This window comes from Heliangelus exortis, chromosome 2, assembly GCF_036169615.1.
Source record: "Heliangelus exortis chromosome 2, bHelExo1.hap1, whole genome shotgun sequence".
Classification (NCBI taxonomy): Eukaryota; Metazoa; Chordata; class Aves; order Apodiformes; family Trochilidae; genus Heliangelus; species Heliangelus exortis.
Genome location: NC_092423.1, coordinates 129,949,307 through 129,960,167, shown reverse-complemented (window position 1 = coordinate 129,960,167; position 10,861 = coordinate 129,949,307). Strand labels below are relative to the sequence as shown.

General features: G+C 42.2%; 1 protein-coding gene across 3 annotated transcripts; it reads left to right on the top strand.

Annotated features, from left to right (window-relative positions):
- Positions 1-3,295: 3,295 nt before the first annotated feature.
- Positions 3,296-9,178, top strand: COX6C (cytochrome c oxidase subunit 6C). 3 transcript variants are annotated; one of them, XM_071738046.1, is made up of 4 exons: positions 3,296-3,433; positions 4,449-4,576; positions 6,125-6,263; positions 9,057-9,178. In XM_071738046.1, exons 2-3 carry the CDS (start codon positions 4,463-4,465, stop codon positions 6,242-6,244), a joined length of 234 nt encoding a protein of 77 aa, XP_071594147.1. In that variant the 5' UTR covers positions 3,296-3,433; positions 4,449-4,462; the 3' UTR covers positions 6,245-6,263; positions 9,057-9,178. The 3 variants fall into 3 exon arrangements, with proteins under 3 accessions (XP_071594147.1, XP_071594149.1, XP_071594148.1); XM_071738048.1 differs by lacking the exon at positions 3,296-3,433 and adding an exon at positions 3,652-3,657; XM_071738047.1 differs by lacking the exon at positions 3,296-3,433 and adding an exon at positions 3,889-3,901 and having other exon boundaries at positions 4,447-4,576.
- Positions 9,179-10,861: the final 1,683 nt, after the last annotated feature.

Genomic DNA, 10,861 nt, shown 5'->3' with positions numbered 1-10,861 from the left:
TAACTCCACAGGTTCCTGGAAAAACAAAGATGAGGAATAAAAATACTTTCAGAGTAAGGCATATCAATGCAAACACAGAGGAGTATTGTAATCATAGTAATACAGTAATACAGTATTACATATTATAATTACATACAGTAATCATAGAATGGTTTGGGCTGAAAGGGACCCTAAAGGTCATCAAGTTCCAAGCCCCCTGCCATGATCAGGGATATCTCCTTTCTAAGAAATCAGATGATAATGTAGAACATCTTGGGCAATGAATTTAGACCTGTCTAGGTTAAATTTTTAGGGAAGAATGATATGTATATAAAATATTACTTCTTCAAAAATACAATTTATCTAAATGAACTTTTCCTGCTACTGACATGAGCTCCCTGGACCTGGAGGACTTAAGAATGAGAACAATTAATACAGAACCATACTTCAAAAAGGAAAAGGAGGGACGTGTGACATGAATTAATGTCTCAACTTCAAGTTGAGAATCTGGAGAAATATCTGAGTCTCTTATTTAACAATATAACAATGATAGTACCAAATACAGAATCATTAATGTAATCATATTGCTATTTGATGTGTATAAAAATGTCAAAATCTGTCTCTCTACAAGTTGAACAAACTGAAAAAAATTGCCTTTTTTTTTTTTTTTAGATTTTATTTATTTCAGAAGCATGCATAAAATCAACAAAGGCTTGTGAAATCCCTGTCTACTCCTTTTATTCTGATTTGAACTTCTGGGGTTTTTTCTCCTTTGTTTATAATGGGAAGTATAAAAATATTTTTCTTCCCCCTACTAATTTTGACTTTTTCCATTTAGGAATCATTGATTCACCCTCATTTTTTGTACAGCTGCCATTCCAATTCTGTTAAGTAACTTCTTGTGCCACAATATCTTTGTTTGTTCCATACCACCACTGATTGATGTTGACAGAGCCGTGGTAAGAGAGCATTTGATTAGTTAATTTCTGGCACAGAAATGGGAGGAGGAGCCCAAATGTATGCATTTTCATATGTGGCACATAGCACTGTTTAATTTTTTTTTCTTTTATGATAGAGAGGTAGGTTTTATACTAAATTAAACTACTTATAAATGCAGCTGGCTCAGGGGATCGCCGCTGTCCCATGTGATCCTTTTCCAGTAGATTTTGTTTTCTTCTAATTTGATCCAGATTATGATTATCTAAAGGCTTTTTGTGGCATATGCAAAATCATTGGATTGTCACAGTCCCGTTCCTAGTCGGCTCCAGTCCACACCACAGAAAGCACAGTCCCAAGTATCACAGCTGGCACTCTCTGTGGAACAAACAAGGATTCACTGCCTAAATTTCCTCTCACTAAAGCAGAGGTAAATTTTATTTCAAATTTCAGTGCAGCACAAATTCCTGGAATAAAATTATTTAGCATTAATCCCTTTCTTCACTCTTCAAAAAATGATCCCTTGCAAGGACACCATGAAGAAGTGTCAACTGTTGCTGGCTCTACAGTGTTTTGGAAAGGAAAAGAGGACTGCAGATTGGTAACTGTGGCGCCTTTTGAGCAAACAGTCCTCATATTCGTGGCCAAAAGGCAACTGAAGCAGGTGTCAGAAGCCCCAGGGACTGGGTGGACTGGGAAGGAACTAATGCTGTTGTCTCTGTAGTGCATACCTCAGTGTTTTCAGAATGCTTTGATGCATTTGGATGCATGGGATCCACTAGAGTCCAGAACGCATTCAGCCTTCTCATCCATTCAGAAACCCGAGAGGAAGAAAATTCAGGCACTGATTTAATGGAGCTGATTATCTCTGCCCGTCTTCCATGACTCTTCTTCCAGTGCATTCAGTATCTTTTTTTTAATCCCTTATTTGCACGGTCCCAACTGCCCTTTCTACAGAACAAAAAGGAATTGGCTGTATATTCCACAGCAATGACGTCAAAGAATAGTAACAATTAGCACTTCATTTAGCATCCTAACTATAACACAGAGATGCCTAGCCAGCAGTATCTCAGGCACATGGGGAAACTGGTCACATAGAAAAGAATTTAATGACCTGGCCAGCCATGAAGTAAGCTATTGAAAACAGCAATCAAAATTCTTTTATTTGCAGACCTAAGTCCATCCACCAAAATATTCTGTCTCACCAAGACCCACATTTACAAGAAAAGCCCTGATATGTAATCTATAATGATAGCAGCCATGAAATCTGCCACGCTTCCACTTCTTTTAATTTTGTATCCTCTCTTTTTCCGACACTGTGTAAAACGAGGGCATGTTGAGTGGATCTTTTAAGATACCCTAGACAACTCTCCCTGTCATTCCTTTCCTGCTATTTCTGAATGACAGAATGAGCTCTCCCCAGAACAGCAGGACCCTTGTGGACATGGGTATGTCCTTAGATCACCACAAGAAATTTATAGACACATTTTGTCATTCTGTCTGCATGACATTATTAACATTTCGCTTTTTGTGTTAATCCACACAGTAAATACTCCTGGACAGACATTATTCATTTCAGTCTCAAGTATTATAATAAACTTTTCTTAAGTCTGAGGAATGTTGTTCAGATCACATCTATTCAGACTGTTACAAAGATGGTTCTCCCAGCTTGTAGCTATGCCTGTATTATTTCTCTCTGCATTTTTCTGCACTTTCCTCTTCTTTAACCCCCTTAAAGGAAAAGCAGCTTCTCTTTAGTTTTAAGGGCCCATCTCCTCTGTCATTTGATGTCAGGATCTGCTGGCTTTGGCAAGGGAGTGCAAGGCTTGAATGAATACTTTGCTGCACAGAAGGGGCTGCGGTTCTTTCAAGGCAGGAATTTCTAGCATTTTGTGTAAACCCCACACAGACTCCTCAGGAACAGAAATTACAGCAACACCAGATGCAGTAATGGTGGTAACAAGGTGGAAAGCAGGTGCAGAGGACATCCGTGCCTCACTTCCAAGAAAGGCACACGAACTGCCTAAGGAACACCTAGAAAGGATTGCAAGTTGTTTTATTTCTTTGAACAATCATTCTTAGCTAGCTCATCAGAGGTTATTATTCCATACATTTTTAATTACAGCCATTTGAGTTTGATGACCACTCCGGAGCCCTGGAACAGCGACTGTCGTGTGCGGGAAGGGCGGCGGGCGGCGGCTGTTGGGGAAGTGGAGGAGCAGCGAAGGTGTTGGGTGCGCAGGAGGCCTGGGGTGAGAGAGGGGCCCACTGAGCGCCTCGGCACGGCAGTATCACCCGAGGCTCCCTCCTCCCTTGACTCTTGCTGGGCAATGGCGAGGCCCAACACGGCGAGACCCCCCCGCTCCCCCTCCACGCCCCGCAGCAGTGCGCGGACTGCCGGCTTTGAGCCGCACCGCTCGCCGTAGCCAGGCCACCTCCTCCTGCGCATGCGGGGTAGCGGGGCGGCAGAGGGCTGCGGGCCGGCGGGGCGGAAGGACGTTACTGGGGCAGCGCTGAGGTGAGGCCGCGCTCCCGCTCCCTCCTCCCGCTGCCGGGATCCTTCTCCCCCTCAGCCCAGCGCTCGCCGCCAGCCCCCACCAGTCGCCGCTAGCCGCCCCTCTCCCTCGGCCCCGCCGCCCGTCGCGGCAGCCGGTGACCTCTGCGCGTCCCTGAGGGTGGTGGGGACCGGCCCTGGGGCGGTGAAGGTCAGCGAGGGGCCGGAGCGCCGACTGTGAGGGGAGGGTCAGTGCGGGACTTACCTGAGCCTGGCCATAGCCCTTTCTTCTGGTAGCGGCGGCAGAGAGGGACCTGTTCGCGATGGTTCCTCTTAAAATGTGTGAGGGGAGTGGGTGTGCGTAGCTTTGAGCAGCACTGAGGCCGCCGGGGGAGGCCGGGCCGGGCCACCTCCTGGGTGTCGCTCCCGCTCCGTGGCCCTGTGAGCACCGGGAGGCTGCACGAAACAGGGAGCACCCGGCGGGCAGCGCTGCCTCGGGGCCGTGCACTGCTGAGGAAACCCGGCTCTGGTGTTTGAAGAGGCTGCCTGCGTCTGGTGGTGCAGGTTACATCTTACGGAAGAGAAAAAAATTCTTTTAGTACAGTAAGGCTTGCAGTTATTTAAAAAAAAACAAGCAAAACCCCACAAGTAAGTTAAAGAGGCATGTGTTTTTCATTAGAAACCAATCAAATGTGATCAATGTTCTGAATGTCTTCTGATGTAAACATCAGGACAGCAGGCCTGAAGTGGTAAGACATGCAGGGTGAGGAGGATTTATTATGAACAGTGATTTCTTGAGTACTGGATGGAAAGAGCATAAAATCTTACTTAGGTTTATGTCATGAATAGCTTGTCCTTGAATATTGACCCTTAAATCTTCTTACTGAGAAGTCAGGTAGAGAAGAAATGCTTTTGTTGTGAAGACGTTTATTACACAATGTAAAGAACAATCTATGGTACAGCTACAAAAGATGACTTAAGTAGAGCCTCTTGTCCCCAGAACTTAATTTAATTTAATTTTGTTTTATTTTCATTTTAGGAAATACAGTCACCATGTCGTCTGCACTGTTGCCTAAGCCACAAATGCGGGGCCTTTTGGCCAGGAGGATGAAAATTCACCTCTTTGGGGCATTTTTTGTATCTGTGGGATGTGCGGCTTTATATAAGGTGAGATCTGTAGTCATTCAGTTATAAGCTGGACTCATTACAGTGTTTTAAGAATTCATAATATTTTTTTTGGTTGAGGTTTGGCTGAGCTGTTCATCAGAAAGCTTTAGTAGTATATTTTTGTAAGTGTATTTCCAGAACATAACTAAATCTTCCTAATCTTCGTTTGAAGAAATTAAATTAATAACCTGATTCCTTAAGCTGTGTGATCAAGGTGATGCAGTTCGTAACAACTTAACCTGGAGTGTCCTAATCCAAGGCTGCTCTTGATCACTCACACAGTTGGTGTGCATTAACTCTGCACAGTCTGTGTCTTTCTCTGTTTTGGTATCTGAGACTCTAGGGAGTTTCAGTCTTATTTGATCTCTAGACAGGCTGATTTCAGAAACCTTGGTCCTAAGCAATTTGGAAAGCCTGCCCTTCACCCTCCAGATATCAGAGTGGGGAAGGCTAGAATGGTCCTTTTACCCTTTCTTACAAATTGGCATGTGGAAATTAAGAATTACTTTTCAAAAAAAACCCACTTACAGATTGGAGTTTGGCTTTTGTGTCCTTAAGAGACTTCTAACAGAGATAAGAGTGATGGCTCTTCTTGAGTTATTAATTTATTGTATAGTTCTTGGATCTCATACACAGAGCAAGTAACATAGTTTGAATTCTTGTGCAAGAACTGGATCTTGGTTTTTCCATTGAATTCATTCATACACCATTTGCAGCATTTGAGAACTTGGGAAGCTATTGATAAAAGTGACTAGAAATTCAGTTGTTTTCAGGCTGTTCACAGAAATATCACTCTGGACTTAATCTTCTCAGATATAAAGAAGTGTTTATCAGAAACAATAAGCTTGCACAGTTAAGGTTCAGCATCTAGTTAACACATCTGTTAAAGAGATAGGCAAGCTTGTTTGTGGTCTGACATACAATGTAATTTTTTTTAATAGTGTGTGGTTTTATACTTTGTTTGGCACCCCCACATTAATGCACCAGTAATGCAGCAGACAATACTTAGAACAAGTAACACAGACTGCAGTAGTGTTTCCTTCCTTACATGTTAGATACTCTTGGACAAACCCACCTTGGACTTCCCCTCACATTTCTGGGGGGCTTTGTGAGCACATCCTTATGCTTTTATGCACATCCTGTGAATGAGTATCTAAGGAGTCAGGATCATGTCTTTTCGTGTCAGTGAGCTCTTGGCACTCTAGTAGAATTTTACCAGACTTCTGTAGTTGACCTACAGTGTAGGTAAAATATCATACATTATTTTAGGATGCCATGTATCTGGAGTTACAGTTTTGCAGCTGCCCACAGGCACAAAACTTGACATAATGGTCTTATCTGTATTAGCAGGCTGGGCATTGGGTTTGACTTCAGACATTTGGTCAGGTAGTTTGAACTGTGGATTTGAACAAGAGCAAAGTAGTATTTTACTCCTTTGAGGTAAAGGTTTTTTAGACTGGTAGCCACAGATACAGATCATAGCACTATTAGGAAAAAAAATGTTCATAAAGCTTTGCAGACTTTAATACTCCACGTGTTACTTTCTAGTTTGGAATTGCTGAACCCAGGAAACGAGCATATGCAGAGTTCTATAAGAACTATGATGCCATGAAGGACTTTGAAGCCATGAGAGCAGCTGGTGTGTTTGAGTCTGCTCCACCCAAGTGATGGTAACCTGCATTTACAGGTAATAACCTCCTCTGCCTTAAAACAAAAAACAAGATTGTTTCAGTGAAACATTGTGCTTGTCTTTGGGGGTTCTTCTGTTCTGATCATCTGATCATCTTCTTACGAAGATGTTTCCAGACTAAAAGGACTCGAGTAACCTCTGGGTACTAAGAACACAAGGACATGTGGCAGCTGGAGAGCAGGGAGTTATGGGCAGAGTAGAAAGCTTCTGAATACATTTTGGGTCCTGTGTTTAGCTTGTGTGATGTAGGAGACTTGCACAGAGGGATTGCAGGTTTTTCCCTACTCACACAGTCATGTTCAAAACATTTGTGTCTTCATGTGGAGAGGAGACAGGGCTCTTAAGACTTGTCTGGTATCACTGTGATGTTGGTGTTGCCACATCTTGATCTGCTTAGCTTTGGGCTGTCTTGTGTCTTTTTGGGCTGTCTTTACTTTTACTTGTGGTGGTGGAGTGAACAAGACAATGGGGAGGCTGTTTTCTCTCTCATAGCATTTATTTTAATGTAAGAAACAGAACTTCCTTGCATCCTTTCATCTTTTGAAGTTGATGAGAGGGGGAAGATATCTAGTAATGAAGGAAGTGTTTTTAGATACATAAATAAATAGGTATAAAAAAATCACAGAGGCATTTTATTATTACACAGCTCTGTGTAATAATACTGAGATTTTTGTTGTACTGAATTAGGCTGAACAGAAGTTTGTTCACAGTATTATTTTCCTAGCACTTAGCGTTGCTTTTTTTTTTCAATTTGAAGACTACCAAAACTTTGTTCTCCCTTGCTTGTCATAACACAAGGGAAAAAAGCCTTATTTCAAGCTTTCTTAGTTATTAATAAGAACATTCATTAAACTGCACAAGCTCATGATGTGACAGCTCAATAAAGAATTCCCCCTCCCCTTCCTCATCCAGATTTCTTACACTGAGTTCTCTGCTTCTCTTAAAATGACTTCAAACTAATCTAGAGTGATAGCTTTTTCATTCTTTTGGAATGTTTTCATATTGTGATCATTACATGATAATCTGTGGCTCTAATTATCCTGGCCAGCTGGATTTTCTCAGCCTGTTTGCTTAAAGGAGCAAGATTAAATAAAGTGTTTGTACTTAACACTGTTAATACCAAATTCTGTTGTGTGGCAGTCTGCAACTGTCTGGTTTCTGCATAACAACTGCAGAAAAAAGCAGAAATTAGAAATAAATTTATTCAAAGAAATTAATAGAAATGTGGCAGTCCCTTTCTTAATGTTTTTCTTTTTGTGCGAGGGGAAGACTTCTGCTCTTCAGTGGTGACTGCAGGAAAGGTAAATACTGAAATGATAAATTTACCTGGTTTTAATCCTGGTAATTCTGCCTCTGATATGACCCCATTGCTAATATTTAGGCACTTTTAAACTTTCTTACACACTAGAATTGCATTCCTTAGTCAGGTGGCCTTCATCAGAGTATTCTGAAAGGCCATCTGGTGGTAAAATCATTTGAAACAAACACTGTCAACAAGGATGCATGTTGAATATTTAATTGGAATCATGAGCAGGATTTTTTTCAATGCAAATAGAGCCCCACTCTCAACTTGCTTATGTTCCCATTTGCAGCTTAGGAAAAAAAAGTTGCACATTGTGTGCACCTGTTAAAATTAAATGTTTCCTAAACATTTGTTCCATTCCTTAATTACAACAGCTCAAAAGACAGTGTGAAGGACGAATCTTTATATGTGATTTTGTTTGAATTGATTCTTCTTCTTTAGCCTGTTTATTTATGAACTGGTATTTTTCACTCCTTCACAGTAGAAAGGGGTTGGATTTTTTTGTGCCCACACAGAATACATAAATAGAAGGGGGAAAACAATACCAGTGTTTCAGATGTTCCTAAAAGACTGTGAAAAGGGCAAGTACACAGAAAAGATGGAAGCTGGTATCTTAAATCTTAGCTATGGCAGTTGGATGGATGGAGGTTGAATTTTATTCCTCTTTTGGCATAGTTACCTGAAGGGTAAAGTGGTCATGCATGCTCTGCATCTCCCATTTTACTGGAATGCATCCTGTTTGTGGCATTAGATACAGCAGTTTATGTTATGCTCATGTAATGCTCTGGAATCAGTACTTAGCCCCAAAATTGAAGAAGGGGTAAGGTAGGCAGGGAAGAGAAGTAATGAATTAAGGTCTTAGCTTAGAACTCTGCTGAGAATGGGGGCAACTTGGTACTGAAGTGTGGATTTACACTCTTTTGTCTACTTGGCTTGGACTTTGTGTGGTGATACTGGTAATGGAAACCAAGGTCAAGTATAAATTTGTGGAGTATCCTACCTCCTCAGTGTGCTCAGTAATAGAATAAAGGGGCAAGCTCAGAGTTTGGAGCTAACCACTTGCATGACTCTTGTCATGGAGCACAGCTGGTCTTGGATTGTGTTCAAGGTACTGGGGAGAAGCAATTTGAATTTGGTTTTCTTCCTTCCTTGGTAGGTTGCCTACACCACTTGTTTCCTCTCTGGCTCCTATCTGAAAGCTGCATTCCTTTCTCTTTTAGGCCCTTAGCAAGATTGATTCAGTTATCAGTGCAGCATGTATAGTGAATCTGACATGCTGTGCAGTATTGTTCCAGCTCTTGATTTATTCCATGTTTCACTTCTGTTTGCCACATGAAGGGTGTGTGATTCTTTAAACCATCAGGAAATAACAGGGGGAATTCCTCTAGACTAAACCACCGCATTGCTTTGCATTCATACATACTAATATGTTTACTTAGAGCATGAAGTTTGTCCAACATAATTTTTTTTTTTTTTTAATCTTGCAGATCCCTTTCAGTCTAAGGCGACTTGATGACCGAACGTCATTTGTTCACTGAATTGTGAGGTGTCAGGCACCCCAGTGCACGGCACGCTCTGATGTAACTCAATAAATAAAATGCATATGTCAGTGGCTCTTGGTTGTCTTCATTGATGTTGAAATGCTTAAATACTCAGATTCTGGGAAGAGTGGTGGAAAGTCTTCATAAATTGCTCAAGATGAGTAAATCTGGTTTTCTTTCTGCTTGCATCTGCTTGCATCTTTCAGAAAGCCAACCGGGACCTGGGCTGCATCAAAAGAAGCACAGACAGGCAGTCGAAGGAGGTGATTCTCCCCCTCTACTCTGCTCTTCTGAGACCCCACCTGGAGTACTGTGTCCAGTTCTGGAATCCCCAGCGTAAGAAAGACACAGAGCTCCTGGAACATGTCCAGAGGAGCCACTAAAATGATCAGAGGGCTGGAGCACCTCCCTTATGAAGACAGGTTAAAGAAGTTGAGGTTGTCAAGCCTGGAGAAAAGGGGGCTCGAAGGTGACCTTATGGCAACCTTTCAATATCTGAGGGTGGCCTATAGGAAAGCTGGGACAGGGCTTTTTACATGGGTGTGTAGTGAGAGGACAAGGGAAAATGGTCTCAAACTTGAAGAGAGGGGATTTAGGTTAGACGTTAGGAAGAAATTCTTTAATTTGAGGTTGATGGGACACTGGAACAGGTTGCCTAAGGAAACTGTGGCTGCCCCTTCCCTGGAACTGTTCAGGGCCAGGTTGGATGGGGCCTTGAGCAACCTGGTCTGGTGGGAGGTGTCCCTGCCCATGCAGGGGGGTTGGAACTGGATGATCTTAAAGGTGCCTTCCAACCCAAATCATTCTATGATTCGATCATCTTTGTTTTGGCCAAATTCTGCATTTGATAATGAAGCATATCCCTAGGCAGATGCAGCTTGGTTGTTTTTGCTGCTGATGCTGAGCTTGGAGACGGGCTGCAACTCGTGATGGCTAAATGTGGGTAGTAGGAGAGGGGTCAAAGCTCATTGTGTGACAGGAGGGAACGCTGTGGGTGAAGCAGCACGACACATTAAGCTATCTGTGTGATATTTGAAGGTCTTCAAATCCTGTTTGGAATAACTCCTTATTTTAAACGGATCATTAACTACTTAGCACTTCATAGGTATCTGCTAGCAGCATTTGGACTAACGAAGGAATGTGAGTAATGCATTTGATCCAGAACACTATTATGAACAACATGGGATTTTCTTTAAATTTTCCATACGAGCAGTGCTTCCTTGAAGCAAAGAAAGAATTTGACACGAGCAGTGCAGGGGAAACCATACAGTAATCAAAATATCCCTGCTCCTATAAATGTAAACCAAATTTAACAATAGCAAATGATACCCATTTATCTTCCCAATGCACAGTATAAACACTCAGTGCCATTAAGCGCTGCCTAACGCTTCCTCAGGCGTGTCTGCAGGTTTAAACAGCGAGGGGTCCTCAGTCATACTGACAACTTCAGAGGCAAAGCAACTTGTTACTGCCAGGTGTGCAGGCTGGCTTCCCTTGAAAACTGACTTCCCTTGCAGCTCCAGCCTGTCCTTCCCAGTTGCTACAAATTAATTTACTTCTAAAGTCTTAAGTTTCTTCTAAACAGTTAGAGCCGACAGCAGTTACTGTTACAGTCTGTGTTTCTTCAGTTACCAGAATGCTTTGATTTCAAGAAACGGGATCCCTGTTCTTGATTGTACAGCACAGCTTAGGGATGACGCTGGCTAACAATTCATCAGCAACAATGAAAGGTGAGCTCCAGCTTCTGTGTC

Coding starts and splice junctions, on each gene's coding strand:
- COX6C (XM_071738046.1), top strand. CDS start 4,463: ATGTCGTCTGCACTGTTGCCTAAGCCACAAATGCGGGGCCTTTTGGCC. Junction 4,577..6,124: donor GATGTGCGGCTTTATATAAG/GTGAGATCTGTA, acceptor GTTACTTTCTAG/TTTGGAATTGCTGAACCCAG.